Source organism: Kryptolebias marmoratus, linkage group LG3, assembly GCF_001649575.2.
Source record: "Kryptolebias marmoratus isolate JLee-2015 linkage group LG3, ASM164957v2, whole genome shotgun sequence".
In the NCBI taxonomy this organism is placed as follows: Eukaryota; Metazoa; Chordata; class Actinopteri; order Cyprinodontiformes; family Rivulidae; genus Kryptolebias; species Kryptolebias marmoratus.
In genome coordinates, this window is record NC_051432.1 from 2,078,920 (window position 1) to 2,100,171 (window position 21,252).

Genomic DNA, 21,252 nt, shown 5'->3' on the forward strand with positions numbered 1-21,252 from the left:
AATAACCTGTTATTATGCATAAATTAATACTGATACTAGACTGGGTTAACAGAGGAACATAACACTGAGGTTGAAGCCAAAACTACATTACTGTCCCCTGTAGGCTGGCTACAGTATAAGTTTAAGTTTTTGTAAAGAAATATAACATTTTCTTGATTTAAAAAAAAAACAACTCAAAAATTTTTTTTTCCAGGTGTTAACTTCTGCTGAAGTCTTACCTTGATGCCATATGTTCAGATATTCCTTTTTCTAATACTTCTAGTTGTAATTAGTTATTTGCAGCCTAAAGAAGTAGTTGGGACTTACATCCTAAGTGTGCAGACGCTGGTTCCAAAAGTACAGCAAAACAAGCAAAAAGAGTTAAAGACATTGTCAAGATGAACTAAACAAAATTGAATTATCTTTTGTTATTGATGCCCCTTTTCACAAAAAGGCCTCTGATTTAAATTTAGCTGCATCTAAAACTTACACAAAGACGTCACACCACATACAGGATGTACCATACAGGAAACTGAGTCTCCAGTTTTTCTGTGCCAGAACTTCTATGTAGGAGTAAATTTATTTTAAAGAACTATATAAATTCTGAAAAGTCAAAATATGGCTTTTTATATTGCTAAAGTTGAATTTGTAAATGACTCGAAGTGTTCAAAATAAATCAGATCTTATGGTCCAGTGATCATTTATGTTTGGTACCAAAGTACCTTTCAGCATAATCATAAATATGTACAAAAAACAATAATAAAGTGCATCAGAGGGAATCAACACATTTCTAAATCAAACCATAACCATCTAACCACATCTTATTATCTAACTGTTCCCAGATCAGTTCCTCATCATCATTTTAACATTTATGGCTACTATTCACACTGGAGGTTAAGAGGTGCCTAAAAAAATTGTTCTATCATAAACTGTTCATTACATCTACCTGTCTCATAGGTTTGTGGCTTCCTCTCATGTCTAGTTTCAGCCTGGATATAGTGTGGTTTTAGGTTATATTGCCCTCTAGTGGAAGATGTTAGGAATAACACTCTATGGTGTTGCTAATAAATATGAACTTTCATACAGCAAAGAAGAAAGAGAGAAAGAAACAAACAAACAGATAATGTGTGGTGGATCATTAGGCACACAGGATGTCCACTGTGTCATCAGAATTAAAACTTTGAATAAAGACAAAGATTTTCTCTTATAAGCAGCTGGAATAGTGGCCGATCTTAGTTTAAAAAAATCATAGGAGCAGCTAACCATTTGAAACAGGATCCACATAATAAAGCGGTTTCACATCACTTCTCTCAAAAACCCCATTATTTTTGCTGATTCTTTACATTTTGCACAGTGAAAAATAGTCAAAAGAAATTGGAATTTATTGACTTCCCCAACAGAGTAGGAACCATTAAGGAGAAATGTGTGGTTTCAGGCCGTCAGCAGACAGGATGTCAGCAGTTAGCTGTGGAATCTGATGGGTATTTACAGAAACATTTGTGACAATCCCTCAGAGAGAAGTCAGAATTATGTGGAAATTATCAGCTAAAAATGCTAGTTAGGATACAATGTAATTGTATTTTTGCACTGACACTGGTACACTGGGGAGTTTTAACAACTCTTACACACAGTACTATTCTTTATTTCAGTCATTTTTTGTCCAATTCTAAATAACTCAAGAATGTAGTTGAAATAATAATAATAATAATAATAATAATAATAATAATAATAATAATAATAATAATAATAATAATAATAATAATGTTAACATTGTTAACATGGCATTCAAATAAAAATTATTTTCAACACAAATACATTTTGTAAATATGAGAAATTCCTTCTTGTATGGTTTGGAGACAGTGGGACTGACAAAAAGACAGGAGACAGAACAGGAAGTGGCAGAGCTGAAGATGTTGAGGTTCTCCTTGGGAGGGACAAGGATGGACAGGATTAGTAATGAGGTCATCAGAGGTACAGCACAGGTTGAAGGACTGGGAGATAAAGTTAGAGAGGCCAGACTGAGATGGTTTGGACATGTGCAGAGGAGGGACAGTGGCTATATTGGTAGAAGGATGTTAGAGACGCAGCTGCCAGGACAAAGACAAAGAGGAGACATATGGATGCAGTTAGAGAGGACATGGAGGGAGTTGGACTGAGGACAGAGGACACAGAAGACAGAGTTAGATGGAGGAGGATGACTCGCTGTGGAGACCCCTGAAGAGGGAACAGCTGAAAGAAAAAGAAGAAGATGAGAAATTCCATCATAGTCTAAATGTATGTCAAGGATTACAGTAATTTACTGTAAAGTACAAGTTTTCAGCGTACAGATATTACATTACAAATGTGCTGTGATAAATAGTTTCATAGGCTGGTCTACTCTACTTTAAAAAGCAGAGATTTTTTTTGCAGCTTTTGCACTTCTGGAAATGGAACCAGAGGTTTTGGTTGTAAACAAAAAGAGAATGTTTTTCTCAAACTCTATATTTAGGTGGATTTATGCGGATGTGAGATAGAAAGCTTTTTAGAAGCAAAGGTGTAGTTTTGTAGCATACGCATTCCCACAACTTATTTGTGTCCACTTTTTTCCCCATCTACAAACTGACTCTCTCACCAACAGGTCACAACAGGTGAGGTGTGGTACTCACCCGTCTGTGCTCACCTCCACCAACACAGGGGTACCACAGGGATGTGTACACTATCTCTATCTGTTCACTCGTACACCAACGATCTTTGCTTCAGTGACCCTTCTCTAAAGCTTGTGAAATGTGCTGATGACATCACCATCTAGGGCCTCATTACCAATGATGATGAGACATCCCACAGGAACTGTGTTTCAGAGCTGACAGTGTGGTGTACAGAAAGTATGAGTTGTTTCTGTTCAAGATATGACAAGATATGACCAAGACTCTCACTGGCCAATCAACACAGAAAATCTGTTCCTGAGTTGTTGTTTTTGTGATAAACGCACCACATATGCCTGAGAAAAATGCAATGCAATGCACATTGAGTGCTTCTAGAAATATCACGGAAAGTAGGAATTTCTGTGAAATTTGGTATTAAATGGGTTAAGTAATTCACATTGTTTATTAGGAGGAACTACTTTGTGGGGTGGATGATTGTTTTTTGGAGGGCTACGTCCCACCTGCTCATATGGATCAGCTGTGCCTGGTAATAAGTTTAACAGTGAGTTCAACACCAAACTTCTGATTACAGTTTTCTACGTTGGCCGCCAGGTGCAAACACACAGCAAACAGCTAAACGCGCAGCAAACACTTGAATGATGCAAACTCCAAAACACACAAAACACAAATGCAAACGAAAACTTCTGCAAAAACCAGAACCACCAGTAAGTAAGAAACGTTGCAAACTCACTTCACAAAACCCAAGTGAACCAGACCACCAGTGGCACTTAAGGTTGGACATTCATGCTCCATGGATTCAGCGATGTCTTCCTGCCGTTTGATCCGGTTCTGACAGTGAGATGTGGGTCAGTTCACCTCTGTGTCTCCCTCCTCCTAAACATGGTGGTTCGCTTAGGGGCCATCAACAAATTACCAAACCAATGCCACTTGAAAACTAAAAATTAAACACTCATTATGCCATGTTAACTTCTGACCAAGAGTTAATGTTGAATTGTTTCACTAGACTGGACAAATAAGACACAGCCAATAGTATCTGAATTTAAAGCATGTCATACTGTTGTTATTAATATTTTTATTAAAAAAAAAAACAAAAAAAACAGTGCTTTTTGTCTCAATAGCTTCCATGTTTTGAGGCCTAGGTGATGAAGAAATAATGTTGAATTGTTTCATTAATGTTGAATTGTTTCACGCTCAGGGTCTCCTGGCAGCATAGCCTGCCACACATTTGCTGCTTTTAGTTTTTAGTTGGCCTTCTGTTACTTTTCATTTGTAGTTTGCATTGTGCTACTCTTGGCTTTTAGCGAGTGTCTTATTTGGCTTCTAGCTAATGTTGTGCTTTAACTAAGTTTCAGTTTTTGCAGCAAATGTAGGCAAACTCATTCAGCACTGAGCATTCCTACTGTATTTTCACAGAAATTGGGATTCCTTAAACTTTACACGTTTATACCGCCAGACAAATGACCAAAGTCCATCTGCAACTTATTCATCTGACCAACACTTCCACTCCTCAAAAATTGAAGCGTGTAAATTATTGGACTAAAAACAGTTTTCCTTTCATTTTCAGCCGTGAATGATTGCAGAGGAGGTGGGCGTCCCTTGTGTTTTTCCTTCAGTTAGCTTTACTTTCTGTTTATTGTAGGGATTTCCCCACATCCTTGATGTTATCAAGATGTTTCTTTCCTATGATTATCATTGCTGTCTCAGCCTTTGAAGTTGATGGAGGTCCACATGGGTTTAAGGGGTCATTTGGGTTTTCCTAGTGTTGTCGCCTGCGCATATAATGTCGGCTTTGTCACACTACGACAGAGTTAATCTTTTTTTGTTTGCTATTAAAAGCATTCTAAACATCCTATGACTACAGTCAGATGCTTTTTTTAGATTTGAGATAAACCGGCTTTAGATGGATCTCAGACCAAAAAGATATAAACCTGGAACATTTTTTATACAGAATTTGCAACCCTAAGAGAAGATTACAGAAAATTGTGAAATCTGATAGTGTGTGCAAAGATTTTTAGTTAGGAACTTTGTCAAGTGACCTACAGTAAGTTTCAAAAGTATTCACCCCTTTACAACCCCAACTGGGACATAGTATAAATGTAAATAAAACTAGACACACTAGAGGCCATAGCATCTATAAAAAACAGTGTGATTCCGCTCATAATCTGGATCACCATCAAAATGTAATCAAGAGGATTTTTTTGTGACAACCCCAACATTTCCTGAACATTTCCTTCAAATCTGTTCATCCGTTTTTTATCTGATCTTGGAGGAGGAAACAGAAGGGTCACATGTAGGAGCAGAGACTGGTTTTAACAAAGGGGTTACCTGTGATCACGACCTTTGACCCCATGAACCTTGAAATCAATAGGCATCATCTTTGACCCATGAGGTGTCCAGCTGTGCAGTTTGACGTTCCTGTGTTACACAGTTGCAGAGTTAGAGCGCAGGATCACCTGTGGCCTTGACCTTTGACCCTGACATTCGACCGGATCACCACCAAAATTGAATCACTCGTTCCTTGTAGCATGTTTGATGTTTCCTAAAAGTTTCCTAAAAACCTGTTTCTAACTTTTTGAGACAGACAGACACTACCAAAAACATACCCTCCTTGGCAGAGGTAAACATAAATGCAATGATTAATGAATCTCCTAAAACTATATGTTATTCACAATGGAACATAGTAAATGTATGTTTAAGCAGAGAAATTGTACCTTAAAAAAAACAAAAAAAACAAGATTTTGTATTTTCCTGCAAAAATCCAGCAAAGACGACCCAGGACGATCGAACAGCTCTGGCAGGAATGGGACAGCATTCCCTCCAAAACCTCCAGCAGCTGCTCTCCTCAGGTCGTGGATGTTTACAGACTGATGGTGAAAGAAGATGAGACGCTTCACAGTGGGAAACATGGCTCTGTCCTAATTTTATTTGATATGTGTCGCTGCCATAAAAGTCATAATTATCTTTTTTGTTTTTTAAAGAAATGGTACAGTTTCGGAGTAAACATTTTAAATGTTCACTATGTTCCACTGTGCATAAAATATGGGTTTATGAGATCCCAGCGTTTTCACAATTACGCTTGTATAAAACTGAATGATTCTGCTATGCTGGAGTGGAGTCATTCGGTTTTATAAGCAGTCATGCTCCGTTTCAAAAAGGACCCAAGCCTTTAAAGAATGCTTCTTTTTATACCTAATCTTGACGCCCTCACTTGTAAACAAATAATCTGCAGACTGTAGACTCCTCCGGAACAATGCTCTTTCAAAACAGCACAAACTTTCAGATTCAGTTTTAGATTTGTTTGTATATTTTTTTCAAAACAGATTTGGTTTGGTTTTTGTTCTTGTTACCTTTTCGGACCTTTTCTGGTATGATCACCTCCCTTGTCAGGACCAATCGTCCTTAAGGGGGACCAGAGTCTGGTTCTAGTACGACAGAATATGTTTTTGGGGTTAGGGTTAGGTTTAGGGCTGTGAATTGAGCTTAGGTTTAGTGTAAGGACTAAAGTTAGGCTTCAGAAACTAAAGTAAATACAATGTCCTAAAAAGGACAGAAATAGTATGTGTTTGCCATTTGCTTGATTTTCTCAAATGAATGTATTTTTGAGGTAAAAATTCATCTTTTAATTTGATAATTATAAAATATTGTGTCAAATCACAACAATTAATCTGTAAAATCTTTAAAACCTGTAAAATAAATCGAATAAAGATAGTGATGCCTGAACTAATAATGTTATTTTAAGGCAGGTAGATGCTCCTACTTGTCCAACAGGGGGCAGAACTTAGATAATTAATGAGGGGTTTGAAAAAATTAAATGTATGTATCTGCATCAAAAACATTCATGGTTTTACTTTCTGAGAGAAATTCTGTCTGATAGTGGACAGCAGAAATAATTCATCAGTCCAAATCTAAGCTTTAAAAAAAAAATATCAAAAGGTAGTTTTCAAATTATTTATTTGTCATTTTTTAATGTACAAAATTTGTTAAACTGTTACAAAAACAATCAGAAAGCATTCATATGTGTGGTTTTTGAACGCTTCATTTACAAAGAGCCCATTTTGATGAAATAGAAAACAAACAGCAAAAAAGAAAGCAAAAGAAATTGTGATTCTGGAATCAGGAAAAATGAAAGTAGTCCGTGAGTTAATCAGCAGAAAGCAGAGACTTCAAAACTAAACCAGTGACACACCAACAGTGAACACAGGTCACAAACAAGCCGTCCATTCATCAAATATGTACAGAAAGTAAAACTTTGCTTTCTTTTATAGCAGGCACATTATCCCGTTCAATAAACTCTTGCAAGTGACAAAAAAAAAAGCAATTAGACACCAAAACAGAAAAACATAGACATATATAAAAACTTTTTATATTTACATAAGTTTAAATCCAAGTATAAACAACAAAGCTCACATTTTTTGGGAACAAATGATTAAAACCTCGGGACGCTCAAAGGTTCCAGTTCTGTGGTATGTTTCATTTTGACCTGACGTACAACCTGGGACACGTGAAGAGAAGTCATAAATTTATAATGCATAGACTGTATTCAAATTTATTCCGATGCCTCACGTCTTTCGGTGGTGTTTTGAAATTCAAACGCATAAACATTTGGGTAAAAATAAGTGAAAACTTTCCACTTGTGCTGAGTTAATTAACCTTGAGTTAATTATTAAAGTAGGTTAAAAATGAAAGTGTGCTGATGTGCAGCCCTCAGAACAGGGTGTCTCCCTAACATAAATATAGTTTTGTTTTGTTTAAAACATAAAAAGGTTCTGCTACATTTTTTCTTTTAAACTTATCAGATGAGAATCCTCATCATGATTTGGCAACAGTATTCTGGCATTCCCCTGTGAAAGGTTTCATAAAAACATTTTTTTTTTTTTTTTAACCACACACTCAGGACAAAACGTGCTTTTGGCTTTTAGACGCCACATAGTTTCAAGACAATCATGTGACATTTTCTCAGTGGTTAGACAAAAGGATATGAAATCGCAAAGATGCGAGGCGATAATGAGCTTTTATTAAATGCCTCCCAGGATTTGGCTCTTGGCTTTAATATTTAACTATATTTAGAATCATTATTAGATCCTATGACCAAAATTAAAATAAGATTAAATCAATCATTTCCTAAAAATTCCTTCATCTGTGTAGTGACTTGGCTCAGAAGTTCCCTGATGCAAAATAAATTTCATACAATCAGTTTGATCGTTTTAGGTTTTTGGTGGAGCTTCTTCTGGTACTGATTTAACTGATGCATAATAATAATAATAACAATAATAATAATAATAATAATAATAATAATAATAAATAAAACTTATGTTCCAAGTTCCAGTCAGGAGCCTGTGCTCACAGCTACAACAACCAGATATTTAAGGGATATGCTATTATTTTAAAAAAGGTATATATTATTATTATTATTTAGTTCTTTTTATCTTTAACAAAAGGGGGGGAAAGTAAAGTGACACACTTGTGAGTTAAACAAGAAAAAGATATTCAGCTACTTTCTACTACTCACAAGCTAGAACTACTTCCTGAAATTCCCAGTAATATGATTCACAACTTACATAACATGAAAATAATGAAAGAAATTAAAAAAAAAACACCTGTCAAGCTGCCAACAGCTACAGTTACTGCCTGTGCTGACAACAAAGAATCTGCAGCTTCAGGTTTGACTCAGAGCTCTGCCGTTGTCTCGTTCATTCTTGCCGTGTTGTGAATAGGAGCTTCCTTCTGCTTTTCACTCGACACAAAAACATCCAGTTTTTACTCAGTTATAACAAGGGTGGGGGGGCTTACAGTTCTTTATGACAAGTCACAGTAATGAACATTATCCCTGATCATACACGGTTGCAAAGTGAAAGAAGAGTGTTAGCAAATAAGGAAGTGTTGATTTTAGACGGTGACAGCAAATTCCTTGTTTATAGGTGTCAGGTCGTGTCTCCTGCGAAGAAAGTTCGAGAACTTTTAAACATTTCATCAAATCTTTTTAAAGAGGAAAGAGAAATAAATCGTATCTTTGGTTGTTCAGGCAGTACGGCAGCATGTTAGGGCCATTCAGAGGGGGGGGAACAAATAAAGAGGAGGAAGATTTTTCTTTGTTTCCTAGTTCTTAGATCTTATGGATACCTTTTCACTGGGAAAACTAGAAAATAGCAACATGAAAAATTTTTCTTGAACCAGCGCAAGCAGTTGTGTGATCATAATAGTGGAACTCACAGAACTTCCTTCAGTCTTTCACAGTGAGAGTCTCAAATAAATGCATGTATTTTTGACCAGAAAAATACTCCTAAATTATCTGAACTTAAAAAACAAAACATCTTATTATAGTTGTTCTCCTGTAAAAATGATATTGCCAGTTGTGTATAGCTCAGGACGCAGGTTAAAGTAATTTAATATCTTAAAATAATTTCCTTATTATTATAACCTATTCTGAAATTAAACAAGCCTGTTTTGCGCATTTTTGCTGTACCCCGGAAACCAAAACTATTTGTATTTGGGTTTTTTTTTGTTTTTTTAATTAGTCTGGTCTTGATTTTTTGTCCTTGATTGTGTGCTGAAAGAGTAAATAACCAGAAGAAAATGGTAAATAATATTAGAAAAAAAAGCTACAATAGCTTTTGGAGACTCTTTAGCTGACATAAGACTGTTCTTTTTCTGTATTTTGATGTCGTTAATGTGGACGTTCTTGCCACCTAGAGGTGCGGAGTGGCTATTGCAGTGTTATTTGTTAGATTAGTCTGGATGGAGAAAAAAAACATATAAACGGAGGAAAAAAAAATATCAGTTTTAAAAAAATATACGAAGTAGTGCAGACAGGATCATAATTTTGTAACTGAGATGCTCAAAAAATCTTCTTCCTCTGTTAGTTTTGTTTCCCCCTGAGTATCTGCATGGTAACAGTGTTTTATAATTACCTCGGACCTCTTCGGTTAAGTTCAGATGAAGATCTGCAGAAAGAAATGGGTGAGTAAACAATTAAAATCATTTGTAAAAGTTTTATTAGTTTCATAGAAACTGTCAAATTTAGCATACTGACCATACGTCCGGGTCTTCTGTGGGACTCTTCATATGTGGATCTGAAACAAAATATGACCTCGTGTAAGTAGGAAGTAGGATGTGAAACCATCACCACATGAAACCAGTTTATCACATGAAGGAACAGACAGAATCCCAGTGGTAAGTATTTAAGACAAGTATGGAAGTAATACTGAAGCCTATTTTGTACATGCAAATGAAACGAGCAGGAGAATACTGCGGAACGTCGCTCTACTTCCTGTGGCAGAGAGAAACCCAGCACAGAAATTTTGACAAATCCAATCAAATAAGACCCATTTGGGCCCCACTGGGAATTTATTTTAACCACCTAAACCACCATGAATCATGAAATGCCTCCCAAATGTGTCAAAAATACATTTTCAAAAGCTTTTGGAAAGTTTGTTAGAAAAATTCAAGAGATAGAGCCTTTAGTCCCAGATTTATGTTAATATTAGTTTGTGCTCAGTAGGAAAACAATGAGCAAGAGTATTGGTAATAGTTTGTTCAAGATGGACGTACCCAGAAAAGGTGTGGCAGAGGGCCTCCGAACCTCTGTGAGGGATTTTCAAAGGACAAAACACGACCATGAGAACACACTCACCGCAAATATTTTCTGTTTCACTAATCTTTATGGCATCTACGTGTAGTAGACTACTAAAGGTTTTTGAATAAGTTCCCAGCCTCCACGTCGTTTCATACTGCGTGACAAGAAATGGCACCTTCCCATAAGGATGGTCACTGAAGCGCTTATCAGGTTTTTCCACCTCCCATTTAGCCTTTCCTCATAACTCTTTCATTGTTTACAGGAAAGAGGTGACGAAATCTCAGAGTGTCACCAGTTACGTATTACACTATTAATGACTTGTTGCAATACTATCCGTAAGGTAAACTGGCTGCCTACGCAGTTTATCACGCTTACAAAACATTCGGTTCATCCTTTAAGAAGCCATATCCAGGTGCCCTTATGAACGCTGAGGCTGCACTTTTAGAGCTCAGACTTTTTTATATTGTATTATAAAAATAAATAATTAGTTTATGATGTATGATAAAACCTGTGACTGTGTATAAAGATAATATTAAATATTTGTTTTCTACCAAAATGTATAAATAGCGTTATAAACGACAAACTATTTTGATGGGTTTGTTGATTTTTTAATAATTATTTATAGACGTGATATACATGATGCCTTTTTTTTCAATCCGTGTATGGTTTGTCCCGTTGAATTAACAACAGAATAAAAGCTTGTTAAAAAAAAAACGTACCCCTTTTTATTTTTCCAATTGCCGTTTTTCTAATTTCGTTTTAAAAACGAAAAAACAAAAAATTCACATGCTTGTTTTGTTTTTGCAATCTTATTTTGAAACGAAAAAACCAAAGAACGAACCATACACGGATTTTTTTCCTATGGATATTTTGAAGTTTAGTTTACCTGTTATTTTTAGTGCTTTTCATTAAAAGCATCTTACACAGACTTCATTTAAATCTATAAAAATAAGAGTTAAAGCTGTGACATCTTAAAAAGAGTCATGGAGCTCTGTCGTTCATTTGGGAATCTATAACTTCAGTTTTTATGTATGTATTCAGATGTTAGCACAGAGGCTCTTGCATGGACTGTCAGAAAGGTAAAACTATGTATCTGTACCAGAAGTAAAACAAGGACTCACGGTTAGCTCGCCGTCTATAAATCAGCAGCGCAAGCAGCAACCCCACGATCAGCGATCCGATGACCAGAATAGGAGCAACAATGCTGGAAGTGTTGGCCGATGCTTTGGAATCACTCACTTCTGTATAAAACAATGTGAAGAGACGAGTTAGTACTCAGACACTTCAAATAATGACATAAAACAATAGAAGTAAGTACCGTAAATGTATTCTTGTGTTGGTGATTCTTTAGCATCTAACCAGGGGGGGAAAAAAAGGAAGGCAATCAACATTTGCACAGCTATCACTCCAGTTTTCACATGACTAAACATCAGTGAAGCATCTGAGAGATTTTAGATTACAGCTCAGATAACTATGAAGATTTGTTGAGTTTTTTCCATCAGGAAGCTACGAACCAGATTTTCCCTGAACCGTTAACGTGTCTTGTCTGGACTGCACCATCAGGTCTCGCCTGTGTGTGAACCATCTGAAGTTTTGACGCCAGAACAGGAACATGTCGCAGCATGTTTAATTACTAACTTGTACCTGAAAATTGTGCAGCTGAAGAGTTAATTCTTTTATTTAATTTAACCACCAAGATCTTTCCATTCACAAAGGCCTCCATTTTTATTGTTTGTCTACAGTGTCTGTAGTGCACCAATGGTTTGCAAAAGATCTTTGTTTGAAGCTTTGCCATTACCCATTGGGGGCAATTTTGTTTGTCTGTTAGGAAAATATTCCATGAACCAGTGGACAGAGTTTAATGAAATGTTCAGAAAGTAAAGACTGCAACTGATTACCAATTGTAGACGGTCACCACAGCCAACTGACGTTGCAAAACACAAAAATAGAAATAACGTGTTCAGTTTCACAAATATTGAGCTAAGGTTGTGGCTTAGAAGCTTTCACAGCGCATACTCTGAGTGCTAACAGATCGTGTGAGGTCTTGTGAAATCATACGGGATTCTGCGAAAGTGCTCTCAAAGCTGGACCAAAATGGCTACATCTCGGTCCTTTTTGGTGGTTTCTGTTAGAAGGTACAGCCTCCACAAAAACTACTATGATGCCAAAAAAAAAAAACTTCAACAAAAAAACCAAACAAACATGTGAAACAGTTGTTCCCTGGGTTGAGCAATTTTTAACCAAGGTGTGAGGGTTGTACCAGAAACCTCTGGTTTGACATGGAGTAACTGTGATGCATGTATTTGTGTGCAGACAGAATCAGCATGCAAAAAAGAAATAGTGTTATGTTTGATGCTCAGTGAAATTTACCGTCTGGTGCATCCAGTTTGATGACACTCTCGTGCTCTTTTTGTCCACTGGAATTGTACACGACACAGGTGTACTCGGGGAAAGTGGATGCTGGCCACAAAGGCAGCTTGCTTGAGAGCTCAAGCAGACCATTGTCCATCTTCTTCACCTTTAATTTGGCACCTTTCGTCCACTCGGTGTTGGCATTATCAAACCAGCGGATTTGACCGAGCGGGTAGCCACCACTAGCGGTACAAATCAGAGCTTTGTCTGCATTTGGAATATCTATCTTCTTGATGAGGGTCACTTTTGGTTCATCGTATTTGGCTGCAAACACAAAATAAAAAACAAACAATCACAGAGCTGAACATGGCATCATTACGGCAATCACATGACACCGCTAAAGTATCTGAAAAACAGTCGATTACTGCGATCTTCAGCAAGCAAACTTTGGTCAACCAAGCAGCCAGCAAAGCAGAGTTACAAAATGGCTGCTAAATCCTTTTGCTCTGTAATTAGGGTTATGTGTCACAATGAAACTGAAACTGAAAACATAATAAAATAGCTGGAAACCCCCTTAATTTGATACAGACTATTAAACCCCATAGAGGGCGATTTTCGCGTCTTGACACTTGGTGAATATTATTGGTTCTGGAGAGACCATAGGTCAACCCAGATGGTCAAAATAGATGTCAATCAAAAGAGGAGGGCCTGCACAGCCATTTTGAAACCGTAGTTTTGAAAGACGATACACGTAGGACGATCTATAGAGCTTTACCGTTGGCTGTTTAACAGGTTAGTTTTAATTTCAACAAAACGTTCTTCTCTTAAAATAATCATGAATAAACTTCACCTGTCACGCTGAGGCGTGTTTTAGATCTGGCTTCACCACTGTCTGTGATCACATAACAAGTGTACTCTCCCTCGTTTTCCACCTTTGTGCTGGTGATGAGCAGGGACACGTTCATGTTGGTCTTATTCCAGGACGATTCAGCAAACTTGTAGCCGGACTTTGGTTTAATTTCATTTGAGTTAAAAACCAGAACAGGGTCCTTGATTTTTGTATTCCTCCAAAACACAACTTGGATATTTACATCTTCTGTGCCTTGTGTGGGTATGATGACACAGTTGAGCATTGACTGATGGTCAAATTGCCCCGAGCTTTGGTTATCACAGACCAGCTCCACAAAACCTGTAAGAAAAGAGAGCAAATAAAAGAGAAAGGGCGTTTCAAATAAGGCATTTGAGGCATTTCCTACATGAATATCATACACTCGTTTAAATTTGAACTTACAGTGTGCCTTTCCTGCAAAGACACAGACACCAAGAACGTAGAGAAGGACACCACAGGAGGCCATGTCTTTTTACCTGAAATGACAATGAGATTTATGATTTTAATGTAGCAGATCAAATTACACGCAGCAACCATACGCACATGTTGATCTTTGAATCAAAGTGCAAAGGGCTCCAAGCAACCACATACTCAGCACAGCACCTGATGAGCATTTAGATAAGGAGCGGGACTTCACAAAGCATATTACCTAGAGTTCTAATTAGACGTTGTGGCTGATTAGTGCCTGCTAATTACGAAAAAGTTTGTTGATGTATAAAAAAAAGCCTGATGAAATGAGAGATAATTTGGCCATTTTGATGCGTGGTAATCCATGTAAAAAGTTACAGACTATTAATATCTTGCCGTAGACACTGACGCTCCGAGTCAGACAGGACGGCCGAAGAGTCTGAAAGCAACCGAAACCAAAGTGGGTTGCTGTTGTCCCTCAGTCGCAAAAATCTAATTGCGTTTCATGTGAATGTTATTTTTATTTTGAATCTTAACACCTCTGTCCATCTGAATTACATGGGTACTTTTAATAGAATTCATTCGGTGGTTATTTACCAGAGCAAAGAGCGTGTTTTGTGTTTGAGCTCAGGCCGTATACACAAGCTAATAATGACTTGTCTGAATGGAACCACTTCCAAAGCAGATTTTGTTAAACCACAAAGTAACTCGAATCTTAAACTTTCCTAATGGTTTGTGCAAACGTTATTATTCAAACCTTTACCCCATCAACAGTTTAGCAATACACTGTTCTTTCAGCAGAACTATTATGAAACTCTTGCTATGAGTGATGCCAGGCTGTACCGATAGTGACACAGCTAGCTGCTGCTATTTGTGCTTCTATGTAAATAACCCTGTAATACAAAATTGAAGGTGGTGTATAAAAAAATAGTTTTCACACGAACCAATATAAAATCTTTGAGTTTAGGACTGGTTTAAAACAACATCAATCCACTTCGGTTCATGCTCAGCTCGAACTAGCCGTTAGCTCATCAGCCCAGTCAGAATTAAACTATATCTCCAAATTGAGGATGTTCAAAAAACTACAAGTAAGATAATTATTGGTTATAAACTTCACACAAAACACCACCTAAAAATGGCCAAAATATTCCCTTAAATAAAATAACAGTCAATAACTTCCAACTGTAGATTACACGCTTGGCTATTCATGAGGACAGATTCATAGAGTTATTAATACAGTGACTAATAAGAAGTGCTCCACTGGACTACTGGTCTGCCTCACTTTTTTTAAAATTACAATTATATATCATCAACGAGCCAAGATTTATTATGACCCAGTTACTGACTGAGCAACAACTAAACTAGCAGGAGGATGAACTTCACTCAAAATGAAACACCTCCCTTTACGAGATTTCTTTTTTTTTTCTTTTTAAAGAACTCACTTTCGATTGAAATGAGTCAACAGGTCTAAATAATGGTTCACCAAACAACCTGCTAGTCATTAACCATCCCCCGTAGAGAATCCCTGAACCGTGAAGTCTCTAAATGAGAATGGGGTTTCGGGAGGTTTTTTGAGTGGCGTTTCAGTTTTGCTCCCGACGCCAGACATCCTAAACACGTTTCAACAAGCACAGATCTGTGGTCCGTGTTTTCGTCCTTCTGTTTTCCGTGTTGTTGATTTCTCGACGCAGCTCTTAGCGCGCACGAGGTACAAAGTTTATACGCGCAAGATTACCTGAGGAGAACCACAGACCGTGGAAGGAAGGGACCATTGAACTCTGTTAATGATTGTTAACTGTTCATATAAAACTCAATTCCTTATGTACACAAAGGTTTTACAGCACTTCTTTGTAGGTTTTCGCAAGAAACTAGATTTTTCCGAAGAAAATGTTCACAGAACCAATTATCGGTGCAGCTCACTTCTTTGTTCTGTCGTTGCTCTAGACGATTTAAACTCCCGATGGCTGAGTTGGACCAATTAAAACATGCATTATTAAAAGAACGGTACTGCTACTGAAAAGAAGCAGAAGCTGACCAGGTTTGTTCTGTCAGAAGACACTTTTCTCGGACAAACATGCTCTTTCAGTTCATCGTGACTGGCCAAAAAGGGGAAGGAAATGCCTATTTTTACAGAGATAGATAAGTGAGAAGGAAAAAAAAAAGAAATCTCAAAGAAACAAACAACTCAACTTTTCCTGTGGTGATTTCAGTAAAATGGACACAAACATACAGAATATATCATATAAAACAAAAGCCAAACAAGAAAAAAACCTCATCTGGATCTGTTCCATGGTCAGTTTTATAAAACAAGTTTGTTTTCCTGATACTCTGCATGACAGAAGAACCAGCCTGACCAGCGGTTTCCTGGACTGTTTATTCAAAGCTCTCATCATGCTGTTTAAATCAAAGTGTTAGTCATTTGGAAACAGAAAGTCTTCTCAGTTAGGAATTTACCAGATGCCTTCTGTTCGTTGGCTCTTATTTACCGGTCATTGTTTTTTCTAAATTCAGTCAAGGTGTCTCTGTTGATGACGGCGCAGAGGCACAACCATGTCAGCCTTTTGTATTAGAGCTTTGGCCACCTTATTCACGTCACTCGTGACCCCCACTTTTCTTCAACTCAACTTGGACCCTCATTACGCTCACGCGGGCCACGACCCTCCTCCCAACTCCATCTGCGCCAGGGGCAGAGAAACAAATAAAACGTTCACGCTGACATCTACGCTCATGGCGGTGCCATTTTGGAACTGTAGGAGGAAGTCACAGAGTCACAAACAGATCATACATCGATCAGCCTGATCCAACCCACAACATTTTTTTTTGCTCTGAGTCAACGCCCGGGCCAACAGGACCACCATGCTGCCCTCCCAGCCACGCCGTGAAAAATGGTTTCATTATGCCATTTACCATTGTCAGGCTATAATCTAGTAATAATCTGGGACTTTTTGGTGAGAAGTGTGTGGAAAAAAAGGAAATCCTTTGACAACTGGATGACGCAAATCTTGGATAGAAAGCCTTCCTCTGAGCAGCTAGGTAAAGTGATCGGGAACAATCTCTCTTTCCCTTTTTGTTTGGTGATAAATAAACAAACAAAACAAAACAAAATAAAAAGTTGACGTGGAAGAACTCCAGACCCTGCAGCAGCATCTGGAAGGATGTCAAAATGAGACCAGATCCACCTGCTTCGGTTTATGAAATTATCGTCATTCAATTTGAAATTCTTTTTTTTCTTGCCGATCCTGTTCAACCGGCAGGTCATTCCTTCCGGGGGGGGGGAGAGTTTTCACAACACGACACCGCCACGGCGGACAGGCTGCAGACCTCGCTTTAAATTGTTTATTTTAACTCTTCAAGCAATAGATCACTTCATTGCTTGAAGTGATCCATCTTATTTTTTTCTCTCTCTCTCTCTTTCGTCATGCGTTAGTCAAAACACTGGCTGTCTTATCCGTGTGATCGTTTACTCATCAACCTCAAATGAATACATAGATAGATTTAAAGAAACATGCGTGAATTAAAGAGCAAGCTGCCTCGTAACAACAGTTTTGATGAAATTTCCCTTTTGACGTCTGTTTTTTTTTTGGGGGGGGGATTTTTCTGTTTAGCTGTTTGTCATAAGTTTGTGTATCAGATGATCTCTAGCACATAAACCCACTCAAATCTATTCTTGGACCCATGAATGTCGAAGTGAAATTGCAGAAATAAGAAGGTCGGCGCTCGTGCTTTGATCCCAAACACACTCCCTGTGTGTATGAAGCAATTCGTCCGCTCCCTGCTTTACGGGCTCGACGGTTTTAAAGTCAGGAAAAAAGTCGGAACAGCAGCAGAATGAGAAATATTACACGGGCTGGTCAAAACCTTACATTCACGTTAAGAAAATGAAGACTAAAAATTAGGGTTTAGCCGAGTTTGTTTTCCGTCATGCACCTCCACCTGGGATAGATATGTTGTTTACACGTATGCAGTGGCAGACTTCCAACTTTCAGGCACACAGTGTCATCTTTATCTGACGCCTACTTCAAAGCTTAATTGTTTTAATGTCTTTAGGGCAAGTTGACGAGAAGAAAAAAAAAAAAGAAGAAAATAAGTGCAGTTTTACAGGCATATCACAGATTATGAGTCATTTACAATAAAAGGTTCTGCAAAAATATGGCAAGTCAGTTTCCTTATACAAATAAAATAAATACAAACACTATTGAAGGTCTCTGTTTTTATTTTGATATTCACTGTATCTAAAAGCTTTATTATTTCAAAATGGAACAATTAATTCATTTGCCCACAAACAAGGAAAGGAGTCATCCAGGCTGCAAAGTTAAGTGTTTTAATTTTATTCAAATAATATAGAATCTATCAAATACTTTCCCCCTTTTTTACATGAATATGATCTCTTTTTTTGTCTGTACATGTAAAAATGCCAATCATTGTGAAAACTTATTACAGATTTAGTTTTATGACATCAGAAACATTGTGTTTTTTTTATAACCAGAATCTGTATAACACTTAGAGAGTTGTGATATCTTTATTTTAGCGGCCCAAACTCACCAGAAAAGGCCCCATATTGAGCCACATGTGGTCCGCTCAGTGTTGCCAGTTATACAGGAATTATCATATTTATGCAAAAGTTTTAAGGTCTATATGATATATGGTAAATAGATTTTTTAAAAGGCAAAATTTGTGATAGTTTTGGCCTTTATCTGCACTGAGAAAAAAAATGTTTTTATTCACATAAATACCCACATATAAGGAAATCAGACCATGTGCTCACAAAGTGCACAACCCCAACCACACAGACACACACACTACCACCACCCTCGCCCTTCTTGAGCACATGTTCACCAAACACAACACACCTCATCCGAACCCCATGAGTGAGAAAGCTCGCCCCTTCTCAGCACTTATAAGAGTTTGGGTCAAACTGTGATCGTTTTAAAGAGACAGTACGATATTTCCTCAAGTCCTCCCTGGCAACCCTGGGCCCACTGACCACCAGTTGATCACAGTTCTAACACATTTTGGGGCCTGGCGCTGGAGACACCACCTGTGCATGTGTTCTGGTGATCAGTTGTTCTGCATGGCCTGCAGTAGACTCAGCTACACACCTGTAGTCACCTATCAGCCTATCAGCAGCACCCGTACCTGCTCAGGACAAAACAAACATGGCAGGTACGTAAGAGTCTACCTGCGATCGGAGCCAGATTGACCTAACCCTTCGACTGTTGTCGATAGCAGACCGTGGATCGCGGTCTGCCAGCAACTGAATGCAAAACAGCAACATTTCCATCCAGTCTCCCGAAAGTCGCGAACTGCGATGGCCTGGAATGCAAATCTGGCTGCGGACGCCATTTTGAACCAACTCCCTCCACGTTCTAGAAGTAAACAAGCTTCATCAGCAAAGTTTTTCCAACAACAAGTGCCACCAAAAACAACACTAATTTTGCACAAGGTCAGTAAAATGTTTGTTTATGATCCTTCACCGTAACTGTCACATGATTTTACAGGTGAGCAAAGGTGAGACTCCGTCAGCATAATGCCAGAAATTCAATGGATGACACCTAAGTGCTGATTATTACTTCTCATGTAATTATTTACATTTTTTTTGTCTGAATAAACATTTCAGATTTAAATGAAACGTGTCTGTGGATCCTGCCTTTTCCGAGCTTCCCATTGATGCCTTGTTGTTTGAAATTGGACCACAGACTAAAAATGCTAGGAATGTTCCTCTGAAGATGAAAACTGAAACAGTAAAATAAACAAAAAAAGGTCATGAGCTCATTAGCAGTTTCCTGTTGTTTTAAGTTCATTGTGCTCATTTTGAAGTCTTAAAAAGTCCATATTTTGATATTTTGATTTTCTCCTGTCTGGATGATTTCGGTGTCAAATTAAAAGGTATTTTTCAAGCCTTCATATTTAGCCATCTTGCTCAAACTTTATTTTTTTTGTACAGAGTTCCTGATTTGAATATTAAAATGTTAAAATTTTAGTATTCAAATCAGCAGCTCTGTGTCTGACGCGTCATGGAAACTCAGGTGGCCCGTTCCTGTATGAGCACAGGTGAGGTTCCTGTGTTTGAGAACCTGGACGTTCGTCGGCAGAAGTTGTCCTCTGCGTGAAACGTGGCGCGCGCGACCCAGATTAAACCAAAAGTAAATGCAGGCAGATTCAAGCGGCCATCTCCGAGGCTCCGACCAGCCAAACCGAGCCAAACAAAACAAAACAAAAACCCCCAACATGAAGTCGCATACTGCTCGGTCAATTCCGCGTCTGTGTGTCGAAAAGGCACGAGCAGGCATTAATCGCGACCACCTGTGTGTCGCAGGAGGGAAAACAAGAGGCGTGAAACTCACCGTACAAGCTCCTCTACACGGTTGCGACACGCCGGAGTCTGGAGTTCGTCGGCCGACACTCGGGTATTCATTATTACTTTCACTTTCCTTTTGAGTAAACGGAGGGGCGGGCTGCTGTGCTCCAGTTAGAAAGGACAAACACCGAAGAGCTCAAAGCCGCAATGTCAAAGGGTTATATGCTGTTAAAGTCATAGTTCAGATCTTTTAAAGAGGTCAGTTATTATTTTCCTGTTGTAAATAGCTTCTTCTTTTTATATAACCGACCCCAGTTTGGACACAGGGCCGTAGCCAGACTTTAAAAAAATACTGAGGTCAACCACTGTGGAAATAGTCAAAACCAAGCTTTCACTTAAACAGCATTTAATCATAAGAAGAGCAGCAGTTCTACTTATATAATCTAAATGTTGTGGAATATAAGGCCTTGTATTTATTCTCCCAGGCTTTATTTTATTTTATATTTGATTATTATATCTTAATCTGATTTGTGTTTATCACCATTTTATATTTTGTCACCGTTTTAAAACCTTAACAAGTAGTTGTTAGTTTATCTGGAAAGAGAGGTATGTGTTAGAAGCGCTGGAATGTGAGCCACAGTGCCAGGCACTGAGGGGGAAGAAGTTGCTCTTTGACCTCCAGAGAAGAGGGACATCCTCTCAAGGAGGGGAGGGGACCTAAGCATTAAAACCAGAGAACATCCTTTTATTCCCTCAGACAATCTTGGGGTCCTTTTGGTTGCAAAACTTTGAGGTGATGTATCTTTTCACATTTCATTGATTGTCTCCCAGGTGCACCTGGTTTTTATTTGTGTAATAATTTGATGATTTTCTCTCTGCTTTTGGTAAAATAAATCTTAAACTTAAGGTATTGTCTCCTGACGGTCATTTCCATCAAGAACCCGGGTGAGGTGAAGGAGGAGGAGAACAGGTGAAAATCCTTACCTCAACACCACTCATTATCCCCCTGCACATCAGTTACAATGAAGACCAAAACTTAATTATAAAATAGAAGCATTTATTTAAAACAAGTGACCTGAATGTGTATATGACATGTATTTGTGTGTGTTTG

The 21,252-nt window shown here is 38.0% G+C and overlaps 1 protein-coding gene across 4 annotated transcripts; it reads right to left on the minus strand.

Annotated features, from left to right (window-relative positions):
* Positions 1 to 6,555: 6,555 nt before the first annotated feature.
* zgc:174863 (uncharacterized protein LOC100136852 homolog) lies at positions 6,556 to 20,321 on the minus strand. 4 transcript variants are annotated; one of them, XM_017427696.3, is made up of 10 exons: positions 20,188 to 20,318; positions 13,838 to 13,911; positions 13,397 to 13,735; positions 12,565 to 12,870; positions 11,513 to 11,548; positions 11,316 to 11,435; positions 10,170 to 10,202; positions 9,652 to 9,691; positions 9,530 to 9,562; positions 6,556 to 8,556 (listed from the first exon to the last, which is right to left on the minus strand). In XM_017427696.3, coding segments are annotated over exons 2-9 (939 nt in total). In that variant the 5' UTR covers positions 13,902 to 13,911; positions 20,188 to 20,318; the 3' UTR covers positions 6,556 to 8,556; positions 9,530 to 9,561. The 4 variants fall into 4 exon arrangements, with proteins under 4 accessions (XP_017283185.1, XP_017283187.1, XP_017283188.1 ...); XM_017427698.3 differs by lacking the exon at positions 10,170 to 10,202 and having other exon boundaries at positions 20,188 to 20,321; XM_017427699.3 differs by lacking the exon at positions 11,513 to 11,548 and having other exon boundaries at positions 20,188 to 20,311.
* Positions 20,322 to 21,252: the final 931 nt, after the last annotated feature.

Coding starts and splice junctions, on each gene's coding strand:
- zgc:174863 (XM_017427696.3), bottom strand. CDS start 13,901: ATGGCCTCCTGTGGTGTCCTTCTCTACGTTCTTGGTGTCTGTGTCTTT. Junction 13,736..13,837: donor CTTTGCAGGAAAGGCACACT/GTAAGTTCAAAT, acceptor CTTTTCTTACAG/GTTTTGTGGAGCTGGTCTGT. Junction 12,871..13,396: donor AACACGCCTCAGCGTGACAG/GTGAAGTTTATT, acceptor TTGTGTTTGCAG/CCAAATACGATGAACCAAAA.